General features: G+C 38.7%; 1 protein-coding gene across 1 annotated transcript in view; it reads right to left on the reverse strand.

Annotated features, from left to right (window-relative positions):
* PPM1E (protein phosphatase, Mg2+/Mn2+ dependent 1E) overlaps positions 1 to 23,484 on the reverse strand; it is a 68,636-nt gene extending 45,152 nt beyond the window's left edge. Inside the window, exon 1 of the mRNA XM_063342543.1 lies at positions 22,878 to 23,484. Within this exon, the coding sequence (XP_063198613.1) occupies positions 22,878 to 23,245 (368 nt within the window). The 5' untranslated portion in view covers positions 23,246 to 23,484. The remainder of the gene's footprint in view (positions 1 to 22,877) is intronic.
* Positions 23,485 to 24,269: the final 785 nt, after the last annotated feature.

Genomic DNA, 24,269 nt, shown 5'->3' on the forward strand with positions numbered 1-24,269 from the left:
TATATTTATGAACATAAAAGTGGCACAAGAAGATACTGTCATATCTCTATTTGACCCACTGTATTTCAAGAAATACAGTTTAAAATTATAACCTGCAGTGGAAGACCCTGTTGAAAGTGCCAGTGGCTGCCTGCTCAGGAGCTTTCCTGCAGCTTCTTAGCCAGGAGAAGGATAATTGCAACAAAAAAGCCCTGCGGAAAATGGTCACAGAACATGTATTTTTCCTTTGGGCCAAGTGTGAGCGGGACTTTAGAAGCACCAAGATGATATCCCTGCTGATTTCCTGTCTCTACCGCACGCACTTTTATCTTTGATGCACAACATCAGTTACAATCTCTGCCATAAAAGATACAATACACTGATTTACCCCTAATTAAGGATGAAGTACAGAAAGAACATTTGATTGTTGTTTACCTTTCGACATCTGTTGGCCTCTTTCAAATACAGTGATTTGAAAAAAGGGAAGAAACCTCACTAATTGCTCTTAGAGCTGTGGGAAGAGTTCAGGCTTTCTGTTTCTGGGCTTTTGTAAGGAAGAGCTATGTTTCAGATGTAGTGTGTGTTGCTATGGTAATTATTATTTTACTGAATGATATACATTCAGAACTGATTTCATATTGTCAGTCAGCAATTAAACAGATTAGTCTGTGTACACTCACAATTCTGAAATATTTCCAATTTCTTTTGAATCTTAGGGCATGTGAAAAGCACTGGTCTGACAGTCCCAGAAAATGAAATACTAATTCAAAGGGCAGCTCCAGCTGAGCAGGTTTCCTCTGACCTCCTCAATGGTCTATTCACAGGCCAGCATGTCTTAGGAGCACAGATACCGCAAGACGTTTTGGTGCCTGAAGTCAGATACTGTCTCTTTGGCTCCTCACAGCTACAGCCATCTCCTGCTCATTCTTCTGCTGCAGACTTGAAATCTCCCTCCCCAGACGGCTGTAGCAGCAGCCACAGTAACTATCAGAAATCGAAACGGTTGGCTTCTGTCTTCCATTATGACAGTACTCGTCAGGAGGAAGTTTTTGGTTGCTAACCACTGAGAAAACCCACTAAGTGAAGATCAATCACTTTCCTCACCCTGCAGTCCCTTCTGCCACCACGCAACCTCCGAGGACAGAAAACACCTCTCTGAAAGCAGGCAGGCATCAGCTGCAACCCTGCCTCCTAGTTTTGTGACCAAGACACCTGTACCACAGAACCAAAGCACAAAGTACCCAATCTTATTCACAAACCTATCATCCGTCACTTGTATTCCGGATCCAACACGTACTTCAGCCTGACACAAACAGTTTCCAGATTTATGTAGCTCTCTCGAGTCTCTAACTGAAATTACAGAAACACAAAGTAGTTGAGGAAGAAAAATAGGAAGCAACACGATTTAATTTTCCTGCGAGATTCTAAGTGTCTCAGAGTAACTAGAGAAATAATATTCCTACAATACAAAAATGATGCTAAAATTTGTGTAAAACAAAACCACTAAACCCTTTGGAATTTTATTTGCTATGCCTTAGCTTGGCAAAGGAAGAAGTGATAGTAGAACAACTGGAAATCAAGAGAGCCCAAGCTTGTGCCTAGCTTTATTACTGGCTTTCTTTGGTAAATCAATCAATGGTAGAATCCCATTTTTTCCCCATGCTAAGAAATAACTCAAGAAAAATTTAATATACGTGAGTAGGGATAGTCAGGGAGATAAATGATGAGTTCGAAAACTCATAGATGAAAAACACTAGAGAAATGCACAGAATTGTCAGGAAGGAAAGTAGCTGTGCAGCTTCTGAACAAAGGAGAATCATCTCTAAAAGAAGTGCAAATTCAGTGTCTGCCTCGGTTCTATAGGCCCATGGCTCGACTCATGCAATAATACAGACAAAAATAGGTTAAATCTTTAAGCTTCATGGGGAGGACACCTGACAGACACAGGGCAGTAAGGGAATTTACAAGATGTTACTTAATTATCCATATATTTTCTTGGCCATTCTCTCTATCAAGTAAATTATTTTAATAGGTTGACATATTAGAGTTTGCGGGAGCAAGTCAGGAGATCAAGAATGAGTCAGCAGTAGAAGGCTGATGGAAACATTAATCTTGAAGAAAGGGATAAAGGACTAGAGGAAAACAGAATATCATTCAAGATCAGCGAAAATATAATGGGCACAGAGGGTCTGAAAGGTGAACAGAGTGATGGCTGCACAAGGGAACATCAGACTGCCAGAAGCTGGTAGAGCACAGGCCATAAACAAAAAGGAAACAAAATGACTAAAATAAGGTGCAGCCTTGAAAGTAAAGATAAAAATAATTTTGATTCCAAAAGGAGATGATAATTTACCCAAAGGAGGTCATGTCATGGCAACATGACTGGAGCAATTGTATGGCATTTGCTGTTTCTCTTAGTGATAAGGAATCAACATAATCTAGTCATTTCACTAGCGGCATTTCAGACAGTTCACAAAGGATTTGGCATTCATTCAGGAAAGTCTTGACTTATCTTTTTGTCCCAGTTCCCAACCCTGTGAATAGCGGGGATTTTGTATGTCATCAACATATCAGTAAAATACCTGATTTGTTCACAAAAGTCCGTACCACCTAAAATCACTAAAGCAGGAAAGCCTTTTTTTGTGTCTTTTGGATCAAGCTGTCGTGTTTGCAAAATATACTTTGCTGGGTATCCCTGACATATGGTCAGAACAATTTGGTTTGTTTTCTTATATACAATCTTCTTTCAAGAAAATTTACTATGAGAACACTATGGAGGAAAAAAGTGTGCAAAATGAACTGGTGTTCAGTTCCAAGTGAACTTACAATACAAGTTTAATTTTAATAACTATTGAAACTGTCTGCTGGGCTTAATATTCAGGCTAAATATGACTAAACCAAAATGGTGATGATTCTTTCTCTTTCCTGTGTGTTTTAGAAAATTTGTTTTTGTCTGAAGAGATCAGGGAAATACAAACAAGGTTGTCACATCAACCAGACCAGTAGCTGCCAAAAGAGCTTGAAAAGGGAACCTTAACTGCAGTTTCTGCGTCTGAAAAAAAAAACCCGCAAATGGTTAACTAACAGCAGGATTCCACAATATGAGTTCAGCAAAGCTCATAATCCTCAGCTTTCCAGAAGGGCCACAACATTAAAATTCAGTGGTGAAGGAACAGATCATACTTTAAGATAACACTAGCAGCCAAGTATAAGTGGAACAGTAGTCAGAACAGCGTACCTAACTTTCTCCTTAAAATGGTTCTAACAATATCCTTCAGCCTCTGCCCAGTTAACTTGCAATCAGCACGTGTGAGGCTGAACTAAAAGTTATTTTAGGAGCCAACTGGAAGGGAGATTGAGTCGTTTTAAATTTGAATTGTTTTCTATGGTTTAAGACTGTTTCCATGGAGAGACCACAGCATACGAACATCTTTAGGCCAAGTGCTTTGCTGCAGGCTTATCTGAATGAAAGCACCACAGCAGAAAGGATAATTGAGGCCGGTTGTTTAAAATTCATGGGCATTCTCCTATACTTAACACAGGAGCAATTTATTTTCATTGTTTTGATCTGTTAAGCATTTAAAAGTTAAACAGTGCTATATACACCTTCTCTTAAATGACATATCTTAATATAACATTTACTCAGCACAGAATAATGTTAGTTGCAACAATGTCACGCTACTCGGTGATGGTGGCAAAGTTTCAGGCAAAATTATACTCACGATGAACGTGAAGGGACGCATAGGGGGAAAAAACGTCCATCCGAAATTCAGATATAGAATAGTGGGCTCTGAACTGACTATTACCACTTGGGAGAAATACCTTGGACGTCATAATAAATAGGTCTATTAAAAAGCCAGCTTACTCTTCACTAAAGGAAAATAAAGGAAACACAACAGTAGTAATTATTAGAAACAGGAAGGTTGTTATTCTACTTTATAAACCCTGAGTGCACATGCAACTCGAATACTATCTCTGATTTGGATGTCAGTCCAGGTTTCTCTCCCTACAGCTTCCCCCTCCCAACGCATACATGCACAGACGAACAAGAAAAAGTACAGAAAAAGGCAACAAAAATAGCCCAAGGAATGGAACAGCTGCTCTTTGAGGAACAATTAAAAGTTCATATTGTTTAAAAAAGTCACTTGGATGCACTTGTGTAAGCACAGCGATCTAGTGGATATGCTGTATGCTCTTGCACACCTTCCAAGGCAAATCCAAAATTCAGCCTTTCCCCCAAAACATCTTACTAGGCAACATCCTTATCCCTACATATTTTAAGACCATAATGAACAGTTCTATATATGTGTAGATATTTTGGACAATTTCTAAATTAGCTTGCAGTTCTCCCAACAGGTAGCGTTCTTAAGACCCCACGACAGACAATTGATGTATATTAAATAACTCTTTTATCATCTCTGAGGGTGCCAAAATTACGCCTATTTTCTACTTCAGAAAATAGAGACACAAATATTAAGTGGCTCAAAAAATGCTAATAGGAATTTTGCAGAAGCAAGATTTAGGGTCCAGGAGCTGATGTTTAAACTTGAACTACTGACAGACATTTATTTAAGTCATGAGAAAACTTGCAGAGCTTAATAGATCATAAAAATACCATTAACACTCCTTGGTTTGCATTTTCAAAATAAGCACAAAAAGGAGCCTGTGGTAGTTTACGTACACTCGGACAAGCTGATACTCAGAAGACAACAGCTGAGTCTGAGAACACTTACTACAGCTAAAGAAGTTCTAAGGCATTTATTACCAGAACATTTACCTTTGACATCAGAAACTCTGTATACACGAGAGGAACAATTTATGCTGACATTTTCCATAGCAATGCTCTTTTCCATTACAAATGCATCATGTTCCTTCCATTCTTATGCATAAAGAACAATGACCTTAAAAGTAACATTTCAATTTACAGGAAATTTTAACTAGTATGATCATCATACCCAAAGGAATATGATGTTAAAATATTATTCTCTTGAACTTTGCAAAACACAGTAAGATATCAACACGAATAACAAACCTTTCACTGATTTAATACATATGCAGCATAGTGAGGTATTTCTGCAAGTAAAGGTTAATTTGTTTCTCCCTGCACAAATGATATTGATAATTAATAGAGAGTCCATATTCACTCATTCAAACCAAATTTCCTGGAGATGAACAGCAGGACACAGAAGCAAAATGACCAGATTTTAACCGGGTTCTTTGACCTGCATTTCTCGGACAGACGAGGAATTATCTAGATAAGATGCAAACGAACAGCCTACGTGAAAGGAATTCCAGCCTACCAATTGCCTTTGCAATTCCCTGTATTATGACAAACATGTCTAAGCGCTGGCAGACATTTTCTAACCACTGACTGCAGACATGCACATTTTGCATAGATCAAGATCACTGGTAATTGTCAATATCCAGTATAATATATACAGGTCATCCTTTTCTTTAGCACACAAACCAGTTCTGTGGCAAACATGGGTAAATGAAACAAGGACACTGATGAGCTACAAAAGCACTCTCAGCCACGATCCTGTAAACAAATTATGTCAGCAGAAGAGAAATAGAAACGTTAATTTATCTTCTTGAAATTCTGATTCCGCTGTTTTATTTCATCTCTGGAGATAAACTCAAAAACTAGACAGGCTTGCTTTGTCACGTTTCTTCTCTGGAGAATTTGGAAAAAGAACCTATTTGCACCATCGCAGGTTGAAAAAATCTGAATCAACAGTGACTCGCTCAGCTAGTTCCTGACTCCAAGACAAGTGAATCAAGACGACACTGTATGTTTTATCCAACTGTAGCAATTACCCCCAATGGATTTTACGCATTCAAAAATATATTTATGATGCCTCATTAGCTTGGTATGATGAATAAACTCCATCAATCAACATTTATTTTACTAGATTTAACTGCTATTACCCTTGAGTTGAAAAGGAAATGAAGGAAAATGCAGGCTTGTAGGAGCTTTTTGCCCAAGGGCTTTGTTATGGGTGAAGAAAAAAAAATGTCAAGAGGGTTTCGGGTTTTTTTTTGTTTCAGCTAGGGGACAAGAAATATTCACCTGCTTTAAATGGTCTTGTTAGCAGACAGGTAAGGATAGAAGGTGCTGCGGTCTTCACAGTAAGAATGTCAAAAGTTAATGGCAGCTCTATCAAAAGGGACGAAAGTGATAAGCATTTACTCATTTGGCAAGGAACAGAGATGACATGAATTGGCGGCACTGGTCTGGTTCTTCATATGTGACTGTCACTACCACGTAAATCACCAGAACGACTGCCGTCAGTATGAAAGAGGGAGCAGGAACAACAACCAGAGATGGAAAGAACCCCTGAGCTAGTCCCTGGTACTGCAGTTGGCAGAAATTGTTCTGAGATTTAACACAGGACTTCAGTTATAAGAGAGAAACAACAGTCTCTGTCAGCCCTAAATCAAAATATATTTATTTACAGAGCCTGTGCGTGTATGCTGTTAAAGATAAAACAGCAAGCAGAGAGACGTTGATTTATGGAGAGTTAGAATTAAAATAGCTTACTTGCTGATTACACCATTCAGGACTAGGCCGTTTTGTCCTATTTGACATTATTTTTCATTGCTGAATTCTACAACATTGTCTCATCTCCAATGTACTTTAATACCGCATTCATAACTCCACAAAGGTACTAATTGTCCAGAACATTTAAACAGTGTGTATGTTGAGACTTCCATCATACAAAAATAGCAAAAAAATCTTCTAGTTTTGTCTGTGCTATCTATCTGTAGATAGGTAACTGTAATCCTAAAACTCTTTATCTCTCTGTTTTAACTCCAATATAATATCAAAATGGCTCATGTTACCAAATGAAAAAATATACGTCTGGGTTTATGTTATGCCATATTAAAAGCTCAGCATTATTTCATTAAATAGCTACATTTGCTTTGTTTGATATTACAATCTCTTTCTGACAATACATAATCCAAGATATTTGGCACTGTATCAACAATTCCAGACTTGGAAGGATTATAGATGCACTGACAGTTAAACGGAGTTAGAGTTCTCTGCCAAAGATAGATAAGTAGCATGTACTCTTTGATAAGTCCTATCAGAGCCACACTCTGACAGGAATTCCTTTACAATGTTATTAAATTTTATGCTATGAACCTCATTATTCACACTGCCATTTGCCCCACTAGAGGCTGAACTCCCTTGCCACCAATAAATATATTCCATTTCTTTCCCCAATTACATACATACTGCTTTATATTCCAGATTCAAAATAACTTGATAGGGCTGGGAGAGGGAGAAGATGGAATGCTTTTGTAATAGCATACAGAGATCTAGCCAGAATGCTTAATCTGGTTAGCTGTAAGACGAAAATCTGTCTGGTGGCTTTGTGACAAAGGAATGAGGTTATGTAGTACAACGCAAACACCTTATTATAAATGTTTACAAACAGTAATTTCCATCATTTGCACAGAGTTACTCTGTTGAAGGAAGGTTCTGTAGAAACATTACAGTTGGGGGGGATTAAATCTTAGATCTTTAGTCGCAATGATTCTTCCGCATGCCAGATTTTTACAATATAATTACCCACATAGGCACTCACACGCAGAGCACGAGGATACGTGCCAGTACCAGTCAGTAAGAGCAGATCTAAGTTGACTGAACTTTCTTCTTTTATAGGAATATGTGATGCTAGCTTCTGTAGAATTTGGCCATACTTTATCTCACTTAACCGGATGCTACACCATTACAAAATCCATTCTGGAATCTCTTCTCGTCTTCAATATAATTTGGTAGAATAACAGTGCTCTAGCAGCAAAAGCATTCCTGTATGTGTAATGAAGATCTCAGATCAAACATCTCAACAGATTCATTTAAAATAAGTGTATTATAATTTCCTAGATTATTACCTGCCAAAGCTCAGTGGGTGGTCTCTGAGGGCCTACGCCGTCAGGAATCCCAGGTTCTTAGAATCCTGTCATATCTGTCTGCATCCACCCCCTCAATGTTTCCAGTTTCCCTTCTTCTGCTTCAGAAAGTAATTCCCTTGGTGGCTGTCACATTAAGATATTGGGATACAGTCCTCCTGCTGCACTTTTAGATTCCAACTGAACCAGACTGTCAAATTCACTAACAGAAAGTGAGTACAACCTGCTGCAGTGCCTTGAGATTAATTTGCCTTGAGCTAATGAAAGCCAATTTCTAATTTCAACCCTTAATTGTGATCAATAGGGCTTGAATAAAACTTATTCATACAGATAGAGAGATAACCGATGGGAAGCATTCATATTCAATGTGACTGTTTAGGATATATACCATCCAGATTTGTTCCTTCAAGTTTAGATAATTTTCAGAAAGAGGAAAATGACAGCTCAGAGTGTTATCGCAGGAACAAATCTGGCAAAGTTTAAGAGCACAGTAAAAACTGGAAATGGGTTTAGAGTCATATGTAGTCAAACCAGCTTTTAACTACATATTGTCCCTATACAGCTATTTTTTATAGAAACAGGCAGTCAATAAGATGCCTCATATACTATATTGAGAGAAGTCTATTCCCTGCAGGCATTAAGGCCTAACTCCTGACCGAGACATCACCTCTGACTCTTCACTCCCTCCTCTATACTCAAGTGATATAAACCAACTTAGAGCACATAAAGCTTACTGATGTTCATATGGCATTCTCTGAAATATGACTTATAGGAAAATTTTATCCTTTGTCAGAATTTTCCTGCATGCTTAATTCAGAACAAAACAAATCAGCACAAGAACTTACATATCAATTAACTGGTTTTATATTTTTTAAGTATGCTTACAAGCATGTTATTTTTAACTAAGAAAACTAATTTGATCTTACTGGTGAACATGGGCTAGCTTGTTTACTTTTTGGGGTATACATAAAAGCTGCAGAGAGGATCTGGGCTGTGTGTTTGTGTGCTTTATTTTTTTATTGAACACCATAGCTTGGCCAATAGTTTGCAGAGATAAAATAATCTGAAAGATATTTTCAAGCATGATATCAAGGGTAACACTTCCTCAAGTGCTTTGTCTATGTTGCCATTTTTCCAGAAACTTTCCCAGTTTGTTGTTCCCACCAGTGTTACAGTAAGGGTAACAATTTGAGACACCTCACTGTAAAATTTCTTTATCATGTCACTTACCCTTGCACTAAGTGAGAATAGCAGCTTGTATTTTCTACTAACACTAATAGTCTCTACTGTAAAGCAACAGTAAAAGTTACAGTGAAATTAATCAGCCATGTATCTAGCTATCAATAGTGTTTTAAAAATATACTGCCTTGTCATGTGCATATTTTTGTTTTTCTCAGATTACGATTAAAACAAATGAAAAATTAACCTTTGCAAGCAAATACAAAGAGTAGCATCATCCTCATACAATTAACTGTATTCACACAACAGACATGTGTAAACTATATTTGGATCCAGGAGGTGGAAAAAACAGATTAATCTGTGGAGCAAAAGAATACTTGTGAAATGCTTTCTTTTACAGGATATCCAAGCATGTAACCTGGAACATGGAATTTGCGGAGCTACAAATATACTTAATACAGCTGCAAATTCCTTATTTTGATATTAAGTCAAGATACCACTCCACACTCAGATTCTGCGAGCAGCAAGCAGACTACCAGAACTCTTACATACAAGAAAGAACAAATCTACTAATTACCAACTCCTCTTACATATCAGAAAGAACATATCTACTAATTACCAATTCCGTCCAAATTGATGTATTTTGGAGGCTGGAATTAGTAGATTAGTTGCAGTCTTTGACCTTCAAAACTAAGTACATTGTCCTCCTCGCAGTCTCTAACAAGCAGCAACCAAAGTTCATTAACGCCAGTTTCTTAGGTAGATTGCTACGTCAACGTACTTCTGGCTTTTATGAGACTTCTAAACTATGATAATTTCTTATTTCGCATTTATAAAACAGTAACATAACACGAGGAGGAACTGATAGAGAAATATAGATTTATCTTTTCAACTGCTCCTGGAAGTATAAAAGCATCTATAGCTGGTTTGAACACAGAAACGTCGGTTAAACAAAACAGTTTGGACCATCTATTTACCTTGCCAGACTTTTCTTTGCCATGGAAGAAACATTCAACACTGATAAAAGAGGATGGTGAAACCTAAGAAAGATTACAGTTCTGTAATCCATAGTAATAACATTAAGGATGTTGCACTATAGCTACTTTTGACAATTAGATTATTGAATAAATAAGGGAATATAGTTCAGAAAAAAAGGTGCTGTTTTCACCAAGGAATCAAATGGAATACACAGTTTTTCACCTTGGAGAGGGAAAAGGGGCATCACTCCTACAGTTTCCATCGATTTCAGCTGTCCAGACTTTAAATGGAACTGATTAGGTTATTAGGTTCAATCAACATTTTACTCGGATGTTTAAACACAGCCCATTAGGTATGAAGGTAACTGACTAGAGAAGTGAACGCGCTCGCAATTCCTTTTAGTAGTGTTTTAACTGATCTGATGTTTCAGATGGTATAATCACTCTCACAAGTTTTGGTTTTTTTTTTTTTTTTAATTATTTTCATTTGACATTGTGTCTCTTACATTTTCTCATTCTGTCCCTTTATTCTTGAAGTGTTAATTGGTAACTTCTATGTGTGCTGGAAAACAATGCTACTTAAATTTCCTGTTACAGATTCTATCCCCTATCTCCTTGAAGAACTATTTTTCAGGGTCTGAGTGATGAGAGGTACTTTACTTAGACTTGGAGGAATTCTTGAAGCTTCAAAATACCTATTAATGTCAATGTAATTGTTTAAAAGAAAGAATTTGGATATCACAGATGAAAAAAAATAAAAATCTCAAGAGCAGTCTAGAAGACCCCATATGTTTACTCATAAAAAAAAATCTGAAAGGCAAATGATGTATTTTATAGTGTAACTACCAGTGGTGAAATATCAACAGTCTTTTTTACAGCTCGACATTGAATCTTCTGAAAGATGTGACAAGTTTTCCTTATATTCTATTTATGTGAAAAAGGTCCAAGTTTCACCCAACAGGCTAATAGCCCAGAAACACCCCAGAAAGTAAAACAGCACAGGCTCCATCACTGACTGCAGCATATCACACCAAACCTTTTCTTGCAGGTTAAAAGATAAATAAATAAATAATCTGTACAGTGAATGAAATTGTGGCCCAATTGAAACACTGGAGAATTATGGTTTTGAAGGGCACAGGTTCATCCCTTGATGACAACTTGAGCAATTTCCTGGCAAGTTCGTAGTATTTTGTGTTTTACTTCAAGCTGCAACTATTTGAAACGAGCAAGTACTTTCAAAATTCAGATTATTCTTTTTAAGGAAAGCTCCCAAGCTTCTTGACTGGAAAGTAAAGGTTTAAAATTTTTCTAAGTACGTTTTTCAGAAGCAAAACCAACACTGTGGTTTTTCCTCAATTATTTTAAATGTAGGTCAGTTTTATTGTTTTGAGCTAAATTGTGATACCATGACTACTTGGTCTGGCAGCATTATCTACTTTGCCTTTTCTTTTGCATGTTCTTCCCTCGTTATTACAGTGGCACAAGAAAAGCACATGTCAAACAAGACCAACTCTGGATTTTTATTTGTAGCAGCAGCACAATATAGTTGTCTTATTTTATAACTACAGAAAGACATGAAGTTTTTTTGATGAGGGGGACAGAGGGTGAGGAGAAAAGATTAAGAAGGAAAAGGATTTTCTTAAGTGGAGAGAATTTTTTTAATGTTTACTTTTAAATCAAGACAGACTTGCTTTTTTTTTTGGTTACTATAAATTTCTTCCAACCTCTTGCCCTGTTTTATGTATTTATCCTTCCTTATTCATAGAGCAGAAAAGTAAAACAAAACATCTTCCTCAAAAAGAAGGATAAATATACGGTAAATTAATTAACACAGTTCTGAAACATAAGGGTTTATGAAACTACAGGATGTGTTAAGTTTATTCTTGGATTTAGAACTAGCAATTTTTTGAGGGTCATATCCTGTGCCTTTTTATTTAGCCTGAACTTCCTTTCACATAACTTGGAAGCTCTTGACATGCAGAAAATGAGAATTAACCTCCGTACACATTGTCTAGCTTGGCATTTTCCTGAAACTTTCCATGTTTATTGTTGCTACCAGTATTACGACAAGGGTAGCTATTTTAGACTTCTCACTGTAATAATTTTTATCATGTCACTTAACCTTGCTCGAAGTGAGACTAGCAACTCGCATTCCCTCCTGCTCCAGTGGATAACATTGTTTTGTCACCCAAAACGAACTAAGAAAAGTACAAGTCCCTGCAGAATGTATTTCAAGAGTCTAGACAACACAATGCCATGGTATTACTTCTAGTAAAATCTCTCACCGATTTCCTCTCTTCAGTTTTCTTCACTACCTTCACAAGACCGATTTTGCAGCAATCTTTTTTTCTAGCAAACTCTCTGAATCCTTATTCTACTATAAGTACTAACACAACTTTCAGATGCCCATCAATGCAAAATCCCACAAGATCCCATTATAGAATACACTATAAGGCTACCAGAATAACGTGAAGATATGGCATTTTTTATTTTTTGCAGTAGTGAGCATATTGGAAAATGAGGAAAACATTCTGCTGGCACATAGTATTTAAAATGCTGTAAGATCTTATGCTATTATTTGCCTGTTAATTTTAACAAACCTAATTTTTTTTTTTTCCCCAGCCTATAGAAATTTGGGGTTTTACTCCCACATAGAAGCAGCCCTTTAAAAAAAAGTTTTTCCTGATTTAACACCTCTGAATGTTTTCTTTCCTATCTGCTAGATGGCCACAGGCAAAATAAAATAGCGTTGTCCCTTTTTCACTGCTAAAAGGAGACAGTTGAATTATTTTATCAGTCTTTCAAAAAAAAAAAAAAAAACAACAACAACTTTCAGTGAAGCCTAAAAGAGCTCCCTGAAAAGCATCTATAATTGGTAACACGATATTAATAGCAAACCCACATGAAAGCAAGAGCATAAGAAAGTACCAGATCTTTCTCTAACTTAAAAGCTAAAGTAACAGCATAGCAATGATATCCAAACAAGCATAAATACACAACGACCTTTCAGTTTAGGAAGTCTGCCATGATAAAACAGGGGTTATAAAACACTTTGAATAAGTTTCTCTATTTTGCAGACCCATTTCACAGAGTGACAATGATTCTCTAAGAAATGAATGGAAGGAACATGAGTGGGTCACTCAGGTTGCGATATTATTTCATTCTTTCTTCCTCTTTCTGTTTTATTATTTCATGCTACCTGACTAGCTGTTTTTCATATCTTTACAAATATAAAGCAGACTTCCTCAAAATGCTTTCCTTTTTCTTTCTGTACTTCCTCAACAGATGTTTTTGTTATCTCTATTTCAGATGGCAATTTTCTCAGAATTAAAACCAAAAAAATAATCCCACACACAAGGTGTTACTTCCAAATTTAATATTTTGCTCCACTCCATAATAAAGAGGATGAGACTTCAAGACAGCTTGTAACTCCCTTCTTACTCTTAATTTTTGCCTGGCTAGATAATTTCTGTTCATAAAGGGACTGCTCAAAATTCGGTGTTTAAGAGAACTTAGACAAACAAGTAAATATATACACACAAACATCTGTGTCTTATTATGGCATTTCCTGGGCTGTTACAACCTTTGTCTTTATTCCTGTTAAGATGCACAGCCATGGAAACAAAAATTGCATTACTTCAGCAGTTTTCAGAGGACAATAAATTAAACAGAATAAAAAAAATAATACTGTATTGTATGTCCTAAACACCATTAGCACTTATAAAAACCAAAGTGAACGTGAATTGTACCAACTCAGTTTTGCGAGATGCTTAAACCAAAAGTACCTAATATTAAAAAATGTTTTTCTAAAATTAGTATACAATGTAATTAGCAAGACTTTAAGTATTCTATATGATCATTTGGGTCAGTCATAATCAGTCAAACTGAAAAAGGTTAACACCAATGAGAAAAGTTTAAACCACTTAAAATTCATTCTCAAATGAACAATGCACCGGGGAAGATGATCAGATTACTTAATATAGGCTTAGTTCTCCTCTCTGACCAAGTAGCCTGGGCATATAGCCCCAGCCATACTCTTAGAAACCGCATCTTCTTTTCTCCACTTATTTCAGTGGGAATTGCACAAATGTTATACAGCGATAACTCTGACCCTCTGTTTATATGGAAGACAATTATTTTCATGGATTTTACACAGTTCCTACCATTGAGGTAAAAGGCTAAAGGCCAAAGAAGAGAGTTCACACTTCTTTTTTTATTATTATTATTTTTAAAGGATGTGCAGTATTTGGTCAGGGGGGAGTTCTTTCTCTCTTCTGATCTATCAGGTATCATAAATGAATTATATATCTTTCTTTCTCTTTAGATTTCTAAGATATGAATACAGCTCAAATTTCATCCTTTTTGGGCACATCAAAACTACTATCGGTTACTACTATTTGCCACCACAGAAGAATCCTACAAGCAGCACTTTGAAATCACCTCCACATATCAAAATTTTAAAATATTCAGTAAAAATCCAATATAATTAATGTTAACTATAATAACAGATGTTTATTTGAACTTAACATAGACTAACCTTAGCAGTTTAGCACAGCATTTATATCAATGCTCATTTCATTTGGGGACACTTTCACCAACAATTCACATTTGAATGTTAAGGTTAGGACCAATTCATTTTCTTCTAAAATCTGACATAACATTTTTGGAGTGCCAAGAAAAAGAGAGATTAAATTCATTTTATAACAGATACATCCCTTATTCTTTGTGGGGTACGCTCCACAGAGAAAGCAAAACTAAGAACAACCCAACACACCCTTGTTCTGCAAGCAGAAAGCATATCTTGTTCCCCAAACAATAGCGTTCCTCCTAATCTCTAGAAACATTGAGCTTCTGACTTCTTGTTACCTAACACGTAGGTTTTTACACAGCTTTTCAGAAGAAAGTGGTAATAAGACAGCTGAAAGCATAAACTCCTTTAAGATAGGGATCTTTATCTATAAATACATGCATTCAATCATATTTGCCTCAATGATTAGATGACTTGAACAGAATGACAGCACTTAAAAGAAAAGCTTTAGTTTAAAATATGTATCATGCTGTATATGTGTGTATGATTAGTTTGTATTAGCTTATTAGTTTAAATTCCTACTTTTTTATGCAAGTAGGAATTTTAGATAGTTTACCACTGTGTCCTCAACTGGGCCCAGACGTTTCAACAGGAACTGAAAGTTTACCCTGATTTTCAGGTGATCTATTATAAACTAATAAACCAAATACGTTAATAAAAATAAATTACTATGAGCTTTATCAGCACTATGATATAATTAAAAAAATAATTAAGCAATGTCTAATTGAGCAAAAGCTCATTGCATGTAAATCTAGTATACACAGAAAAACAAATGTTAGTTACCCAATATTTTCTCTGGTGAGAAACAGAAAAAGAAAACACATAACTACTTGTTGAATTCTCAACTAGAGTGTGGAGGTTTCACCCTTCAGTAATTTCAAGTTCGGACTGAAAGTAAAAGAATCATTCTAGAAGCTAATTAATATAATGTGTAGAGTACAGTGTTCGTAACACTAATGAGGAATAACTTACCACATTCATTTCAGATTTTTGAACCTCAGTAAGAAGGTCATAGCCTGAGGTGAAAGGAACAGCCCTAGAGACAGTGCCAAGAAGTTAAAATGCCAAGCCCTATTTTTATATGCTGCTTCTATTTTTAGTTACATCATGATGGAATTACAGAGACTATAAAAAAAAATAATCATATTCTCGAATGAGAGAAAGTACTCAAATTCTTTATTGTAAATTAAGAGCAAAAGAAACTAACTTTGAAAAAAATGTTAGGTATAATTTAACAGACTTTACCAGATCATAAAAGGCTGGCAAAAATAGCTTCAAAATCATATCCTCTGAGAAAATGAACTTTGAGGAGCTACCCACAATTTTACCCAATTAATCAAATATTCCTTTTATTGTAATTACAGCTACAAGAAAGTGCAAATGTTTCCCAATTCAGACTTGTCTGCATCTAAGTATGTTTTCCAATGATCAAAGTTTAGCAGTCAACTTTTTAATCCTGGTCTACTAAGAAAAAAATATCAAACTTTTCAACTGATTGCATGCAGAGTTCAGAACCGGTGAGCAGTACTACCGCTCAAAATGTTGGTTCAGTTACTCAATCACTAGTTGCCTTTAGCTGTTTTCCATCCAATATAAACATAAACTGAGGTAATCCTGCAATCTAGTTAATTTGTTTAACTTCTGTATTAATTATTGAAGTACCCAAGGGCAGCTTTTTCCCTTGCAGTTCTAATTTATGACTCTGATGATTACTTCTTTATAGAATGCCTTATTAAAGGTGGGTAATGTTGTTCCTCCTAATGAAGTACAAAGGCACAGCAGAAATGTTTCTGTAAAACAACTCCACAGTCTGCATTCATTTTATCTAATCACTAACATGTTATAACAAAGAAAAAAAATTGAGACTATTTCTTTAGTGGTTGATTTTGGCTAAACCAAAGATGAGCACCTACACTACCATACGTAGCAATGACCATTTACAGTTCAGCAGCATGTCACAGGTTACTAACACATCATGGACACGTATTGTCCAGGACACATTTATTTTTATAACCATTTGCATTACGTAATCACGATGGCATTGCATAAGACAGTCTTGTAGCATGGTTCAAAGAACATCTAATGTTTTAAAGCGTGAACTCCATTTCATCCCATTGTTCACATATCTTTCCTAGTCAGTGAGAATACTTCCTAGGAGAAAACAAGCCAAAAAACTACACACAAAACAACATGAAGAAAGAAAATGCTGCAGAACAGAGTGACATCAAATATAGGAATAACTAGTACTCTCATTATTTGTGTACTACATGCCCTGTTACTTTTGCTTTTAATGTGATCATGTAAGCAATTTAGCAAGACAACAAAAAATGAATGAGAGCACACACCAGTGACAGAGCAGCCAAGGCACTGAAACTTCTAAGATACTGTAAAGCAAACTGAAAATTTAACTTTAACATCAGGAAAAATAATTTTTCAGTATCTTCTGTGGAAAGAACCACAATTAAGTAGACTATCGTTTCTTCAAATTACAGATGAAGAAATACTCTGCCATTATTGAAGGTAATTACAATGAGAAATTTTAAGCATAAAAAAAATATTCTATGCAGAGCACTTTGCTGAAAAAAGAATTACTAAACAAACTCTCTAAAGGAATGAAGTCTAACAGGCTCATCACATCCAAAAGATGGAGTCAAAAACAGTTTCACAAGACGGCCAGCAAGATTTTAGTCAGACGAGGCTTTTTGAGTATCTTATAAATAAAAAGTAACATATTACAAATAAAATTTATTACACAGATTCATAACCATTCTTTCTTGATAACCCAATCTAGTTTCAACAGCGGTTATATAAGGTCCAAAAAAAGAAGGTATTAGCACAGGTCTAATTCTTCAATCAATTCGTATTCAAAAGCAAAGAGCTTCACTAAGAGTAGTAGAATCTATGCAAATTGCTCTTGAGTCAAAAAAATCTCTGTGTGAAAAGCTCCTAATAAAATTAATTCCCTTTAATTTGTTGTACTACTAGCAACATTAATTGAAATAAAAGCACTGGAATGAGTATATTCCCATAATCTGTTCACTAAAAATGAATTTTTTTTAATACTATATAAAGCAACTTCCAAGCATAGTCACCATCGCACTTTAAAAACTCAGCAACCTTTCAATAATAAATTAGTAAGTTTTGAAACGTCACCATATATGTTAACCATTACAAAAATGTAAATCTGCAAACTAAACAGCTCATTAAAGCTGATACTCCTTTTTTTAAAAAAAAAAAAAAAAAAAAAGCATCAAAAGTTCTGATTTGATTCAGTATTTTTAAAAGCATGGGTTGCCATAAAAGCCACGTAAAGAATCTCTCACTACGTAAACCATTAGTTGTATTTTGGAAGTGATTATCGTTAAATGACACCTACTTGTAGATTATAACAATTTCCAGTCTAAAGTGTACGAAATGTGCCTATCTCTGTATGCTACAACATCACCATCATCCAAGATATGGGTTGAATTTCATAGTAGCTTCTTTTAAAGAGTAATAAGGCGTTAATAACCACACTGAATTTCTCTCAACTTTCTGCATACATTTCTATCAGATGATTTAGAATTTCTCTACAGAGAAGCACCAGGATTTCTAGCACCAAAATGCCTTGGGTCTGAGGACATCAGTAGCCATAACCTCTACACCTCAGTGACCTCTGTCAAACCTCCTCATTAGCCATTAGAAAATTCCCAAAACAGGTGCAACCAACATCTACTCCAGCCATTGATGGTGAGCACAGGCCAACATTATCACCATTTCCATTGTAAAACTTCACAAATAAGATGAAACAAGTACCATCTTAAAAAGGGTGGTATTTCTTTTTTGTTGGTTCTTGTGATTAATATTAGAGAAGGCAAGTAGTTAATCATATTTCCTAATCGGGCTTTGAGATTGCAATCAATGGAATAGATGATAAAAGACAAATTATTAAAGAGTAAAACATCACAGCCTATTTAATATGATGTTAAGAAAGCCAGTATAGCATAATATATGAATATATGAATTTCAGCTTATGGATAGTGACAACAATGCCAGCTTTCACGGGTTTCATGACATGGGTTAAGAAAGCAAGTTAAAAACATGTACATCTGCTTTTTAAAGTCTCTTCACTCACCAGTGATGCAGACAGCAGATGGAACACTGTTTTCAAGTTAAGAGCTTACTTTGCAAAAAAAAGATTTCTTCTTATATAAAATTACCATGAAAGTTCTTTCTCTAGCTTAAAACTGCAAGTTGAGGGGCAAAAACTCTATTCTTATTTACTGTCCACATTTTACAAAATTCCAATTAAAAGATTGAGCCTCCATTGCCTTTCTTAATCTTTCATAGCAAGACTGTGGGGAATACATAAACCTAAAGAAAAATATTTTCTCTCTTGGAAACAAAGAAAGGGTTAATTTAAAAAAAAATCTCACTTCAAATACTGCATTTTTTAATCCTGAACTTAAGATCTACAATATTCTGTGAACATTGCATGGTATTCTGTGAAGAAATCTAAAAGGGCAGTGCTTAAAAGTTTTTCTTCTCCAAGTCAGAGCAAGATCTTTGTAGTCCTCAAAACAATCACTTTGTCACTAGCACCTTAGTTAAGCACTTAAGATGACATAACATTAAATTTTATTTTAATTTTACTTACCATCTTTCACAAATCTCAGCACTGGAAAAATAGACCTGCTTTCTAAGATTGCTAAAGATGTTTCTAAATGAATGCATGAAAGCAAAATATTGTACCACCAAAATCAGCAAGATAAATTTGTTCTTCTTAGTGGCACAACTTCTAAGGGTGTACTATTTAACTGAGCCTGGCCCTCTCCTCTCTTAGCAACCACATCTTTGTTGATTAGTTTTTCAGATGTCTTGTCAAGAACCAGATTTTAAAATACATTAGATTTAATAAAAGTATCAGTCCAAAGAGGAAAAAAGCAGCACGATGTATAACTTTGTTACATTAAGTTAGTAACTTCTTCCTTTAAAGTCAGTCAGAAAGGAGGTTTACTCCTGAACCAGTGGAAGCAAGCAATGGGGTCTCATATTTAACAGATTAAATCCTTAGTATATTTGTTTCTACATAGAAACTATTTAAATTATATAGCTTTCTCTTGAATAAGATGCTATAGAAGACAATCACAAAATGAACTTCCAAGCTACCAGCCAATGTTTCAATGCAATTCCTTAAGTGTTATTCTTTTTTTATTATTTTCTTCATCTAACATACCTCCTATTGATAGGTTTCATTCTGTTGAGGATCACTAAGAAAGCACACAGTACACATTTTATGGCATTTAGACAGATATAAAGATTACATTAATCTAATTTTCCAGGCATATGCTGTCTCTAAAAGAAAACCAGGAACTGGAAATCTTAAAGGGGAATATGAGTCTTTTGGAAAATAGCAGGAAAATCTCATAAATAGGAACTCTCTGATACTGATCTACACTGTGGCAGAAAACTATTATATTTTTTCATCATTGGCAATATGTTCCCATTTCTAAGATGGTCTTACTTCCCTCAAAAAGAACTAAAGCTGTGTGCTTAAAATAGCTGAAAAACAGCTGTTGGATCTTTCACAGTAATGGGTTTTATCCTCATGCTACATATATTGCAAACCAGTCATTTGACTAATATATAGTTACAGTTACAGAAAACATGCCTTTACAATATAGTCCTTCTTGCTAACAACATACCAATAAAATATTCCCCTCCACATGAGTTTTCATGTCTTTTACTTTTTTTAACAGTATCATAACCATTTGGCACAAGAGTAGCTTTATTCATACGCATGAAGTTTCCCATCTCTGGAATGATCTGACCCGTCAAGCCCTTAGCTGTAAAAGGGGAAGACATTACTTTTGTCTGGTTTATAATCTTGTTACAGTTTTAAGTTTCTCTGGTGACTGGAAAGTGTACTAAAAATACAATACTTTACCTGAAGAACAGTTTTGCACACTTACACTTACCTCAGACTCCACCATTACTCAAGAAAAAGCTATTTGAGTTTAGCTCTCTGTATTAAAAGTTGCTAGATTTGGCTTACAATATCTTCAAGTGTTTTAAAGAATAATGTTTTGCAGTTATCTTAGCTGGACAGGTATAAATCAAAGTCTACTGATCTTCAGTTAAAATATATTAATTAACTATTTGAAAATGCATTTCCAATACATTAACAAAATATTTAAGCCTTTGGAAAACAATTTTCTTACAACATGATTAATTTTGAGGTAGATAGTGCTTTTTGCTTCATAACGTAGGTGCCTACAGAAGGAAGTCTGCATTGATTTTACCATAAACAAAGCCAAACAGATGCTTCATTCAGTAGCCATCAAAAGATTTATACAAAGGATGAAAAAAACCAAAAACACCCCCCCCCCCCGCAACCTGGCAAGAGCTACCCTATATAAAGAATCCTCTCAAAATGTCTTTTTTCTTTTTTGCTTAATAATTTCATCCATGAACATGGGCCTCAGAAACTGGGGAATCTAAGCCTGCCTGTCCTGTGGTATGGAGACACGCAGAAGAAGGAGGTGAGGGAGGAATTCAAGTTCAAAATCATTTCATAGATATACTTCAAATAATACTTTAAAATAATCTGCTCTATGTCTAAAACTTTGCACTAATCTAACTTTTGATTTTGTGAGTCTGTTTTAAAGAAACAAAACACGTTCTCAATATGTAGAAGGGACTTGCCTCTCTCCTCTCTGCCACATCCTATGAATGTGCTGCTATATTCCAGAGAAAGACTTTCCAAAGGTGGCAGGGTGAGCATGTGTGAACAGGAGAGCTTTGTCCTCTGCAGCTATCATTGTGTTGTCCCTATCATCCACAAACGCAGAGGGCAGATGAGAACTGAATAGAAACAGACCATGCAGTTGTAAAACCCAGTTCTTTATTTATTTATATTTGCGACCGAGTAACACCTCTCATTACAATTATCAGCTCAGTGGCAGAAAGCTCCCCGGTGTGCTGTGCATATTTTCACAGGTTCATTTGTCTCCTCATGTGGCATCAGTTTAAAAAGGTTCCTAAAGAAATGCCACTAACAACCATTTCTATTTCAAGCCTTCAAAGCCAAAGCTGAGCACAATAAAAGGCACCGGTAACTGATCTTTAGGTTTCAGTCCACAGACTTTTCACACTGGGAATAGATCCCATCTGTTTCCTCTTTATGCACCAGCCTTTAGAAAGCACAGATCTGGAAACTGCCTCCATACAGAGCAGAATATAGCTGGCTTTCCCAAGCTGATGGCAGAAAGAGCCCCATGATTATGCATAGCTTTCTACTCCGCTTTTCTCCCTGGCCTGTAAATACACGGTGTGGTTTTCTCGATGTGGGGTTTTTTTTGGAGGGGGGAAGGGGTGGGCTGCCTCTCTTTCTTTGCCCCTTGTTCTCCCCCCTTCCTTCTTTCTTGGCAGAGGTTTCCCCATTTACAAACCCTCACACAGGGAACATTTCAATTTCAAGCCTCAGTACAATCAACCACAGGCAAAACCCCCCTCCTGCTTTGGCACCAGAGCGTGAGACGTTTCCCCCACCGCGCTCCCTCCCCAAACAAGCTGCTCTCCAGATGGATGGCTCTCCCTTGTCTATTCCCTTCGCCTCTTTGCTCCCTGTCCCAGCGAGAGGGAAGGAGGAGGGCAGGGAGCAGAGGCATCTTTTGGGAGCAGGACACCGACCCCGAGCAGCTCAGCACCACCCAAGTCCTTAACTCCTTGCCTGGGGGACCTTCCCCTCCCCAAGCACCCTGCCCTGGCCTCCCCCAGCAGGACAGTCCCCCTCAGCCCCACACCTTGCCCTCGCCCCCCAGCATGAGGGGCTCCTCCACCGCCCCTTGCCCTGCCCTCCGCCTGCCCCCACAGGGAGCTGGGGGTCCCCTCAGCCCCGCACCGGAGACTCTCCCCACACAGGAGGGATCCCCTCAGCCCCACACTGGAGACTCCCCACACACAGGAGGGATCCCCTCAGCCCCACACCCTGGTCTCCTGCCTCCCACCCCACGGGGCGGTGGAGGGGGGGGGGGGGTTGTGTCTCTCAGCCCCACACCAGAGAATCCCCCCCCACAGGAGGGATCCCCTCAGCCCCACACCCTGGCGCCCAGCCTCCCACCCCGCGGGGGTTCCCTCAGCCCCACACAGGCGGCTCCCCTCAGCCCCTCAACGAGGTGGAGGGGCTCCCCTCAGCCCTAGGGCCTGCCCCTCCTCCCCTCAGCGCGGCGGGAGGCTCCCCCCGGCCCGGCACTCACTACTTGTAGAGCTGCTGCAGGCAGAGGTCCAGGCACTCGCCCTCCACCTCCTCCTCCGTGATGTACTCCGAAAGCGGCCGGGGCAGCGGGGGCAGCGGCGGGGGAGGCGGCGGCGGGGCGGGCGGCTGAGGGTCGCCGTCGGCGCCACCGTCGCCCTCGCCCTCCTCCGTCTCGGCCGTCGTTCCCGCTTCCCCCTCAGCCCCGGGGTCCTCCTCAGCGGCGGCCGCGGCGTCGGCAGCAGCGGGGGGAGCCGGCGCTGGCTCCGGCTCTGCCCCGAAGGGCCCGCGGAACTCGCCCAAGAACAGCTCGAGGAAGCGGCGGTAGCTCTTCTCCTCCGCGCTGCCGCTGCCCGAACCCCCCGCGGCCATTGCTTCGCATTCCCGGCCGCCCCGCCGGCGGATCAGCACTGCGCCCGCAGAGAGCTCCCTGCCCGCCGCCGCCTCCCGCCCGCCCTGCGCGCGCACTCCCGAGCGGGCCCGCGGGGGCGCGCACGCCGCGGGACGGAGGGCGGGGGCGCGCGCCTGAGGGGCGGGAGCGCGGGCGGCCCTGAGGGGGCAGAGAGGGTCCGGGCGGCGGCCTGAGGGGGAGGCCGGGCCGGCGGCGCGGAAGAAGGGAAAGGAAAGGCGGGCGAGCGAGCCGACGGCGGAGGGGCCCGGGGAGTGGGGGGGAGGAGGCAGGTGGAGGGCGGGCGCGCTGACAGCCGCGCCGATGTGATGAGTCATGCGAAGGCAGCCAGACGCGTAGGTTCCTGACAGGAACCCGGAGGAAACCTGAACGCACGTTCCCGATTACCTAATCTCTGCCTCAGGATTTCCCTACGCTCATCGTTTCCGGCGCCGGTGTGGCCTCGGCGGGCTCCCGCTCGCCGCTGGGACGGGGCCGGAGGGTAAGCGGGGCCGGGGGCGGCCCGGCCTCACCTGGCGGTGCGGGCGCAGCCGCGGGCCGGCGGAGGCTCCGAGGGGCCGTTTTGCAGTCGGAGCGGGTTAGCGTGAGGTAAACCGGCATTTAAACATACGGTATTTCGTCAAAAAACGTCCTCTCCGGACGCCCTGTGGTGTGGCAGGGCCCAGGCCAACCCCTCTTCGCTCAGAGATCCCGGCTCCTCACCCGTGCCCCCCTAAATATCCTCCTGTTCCCGGGAAGGGCAGATTTGGGGTCACATGTACCCATTTCCAACACGTGGCAACAAAACTTTTGCCACGAGTTTACATTCAAGATCGGTCTTTGAATAGTCATATGATAAACGATGCATTACACGCTAACTACACATTAGATAGCAGAGGGAAGTTCATAAGTAGCTAAAGATGTTACACCGAATGAAACTTCAAAGTTATAGCCAGTCAGCGGGAGACAAACTGTAGTTGATATTCTGCTGTCTAATAAACGCCTTTC

The sequence above is a fragment of the Chroicocephalus ridibundus genome, chromosome 7, assembly GCF_963924245.1.
Source record: "Chroicocephalus ridibundus chromosome 7, bChrRid1.1, whole genome shotgun sequence".
In the NCBI taxonomy this organism is placed as follows: Eukaryota; Metazoa; Chordata; class Aves; order Charadriiformes; family Laridae; genus Chroicocephalus; species Chroicocephalus ridibundus.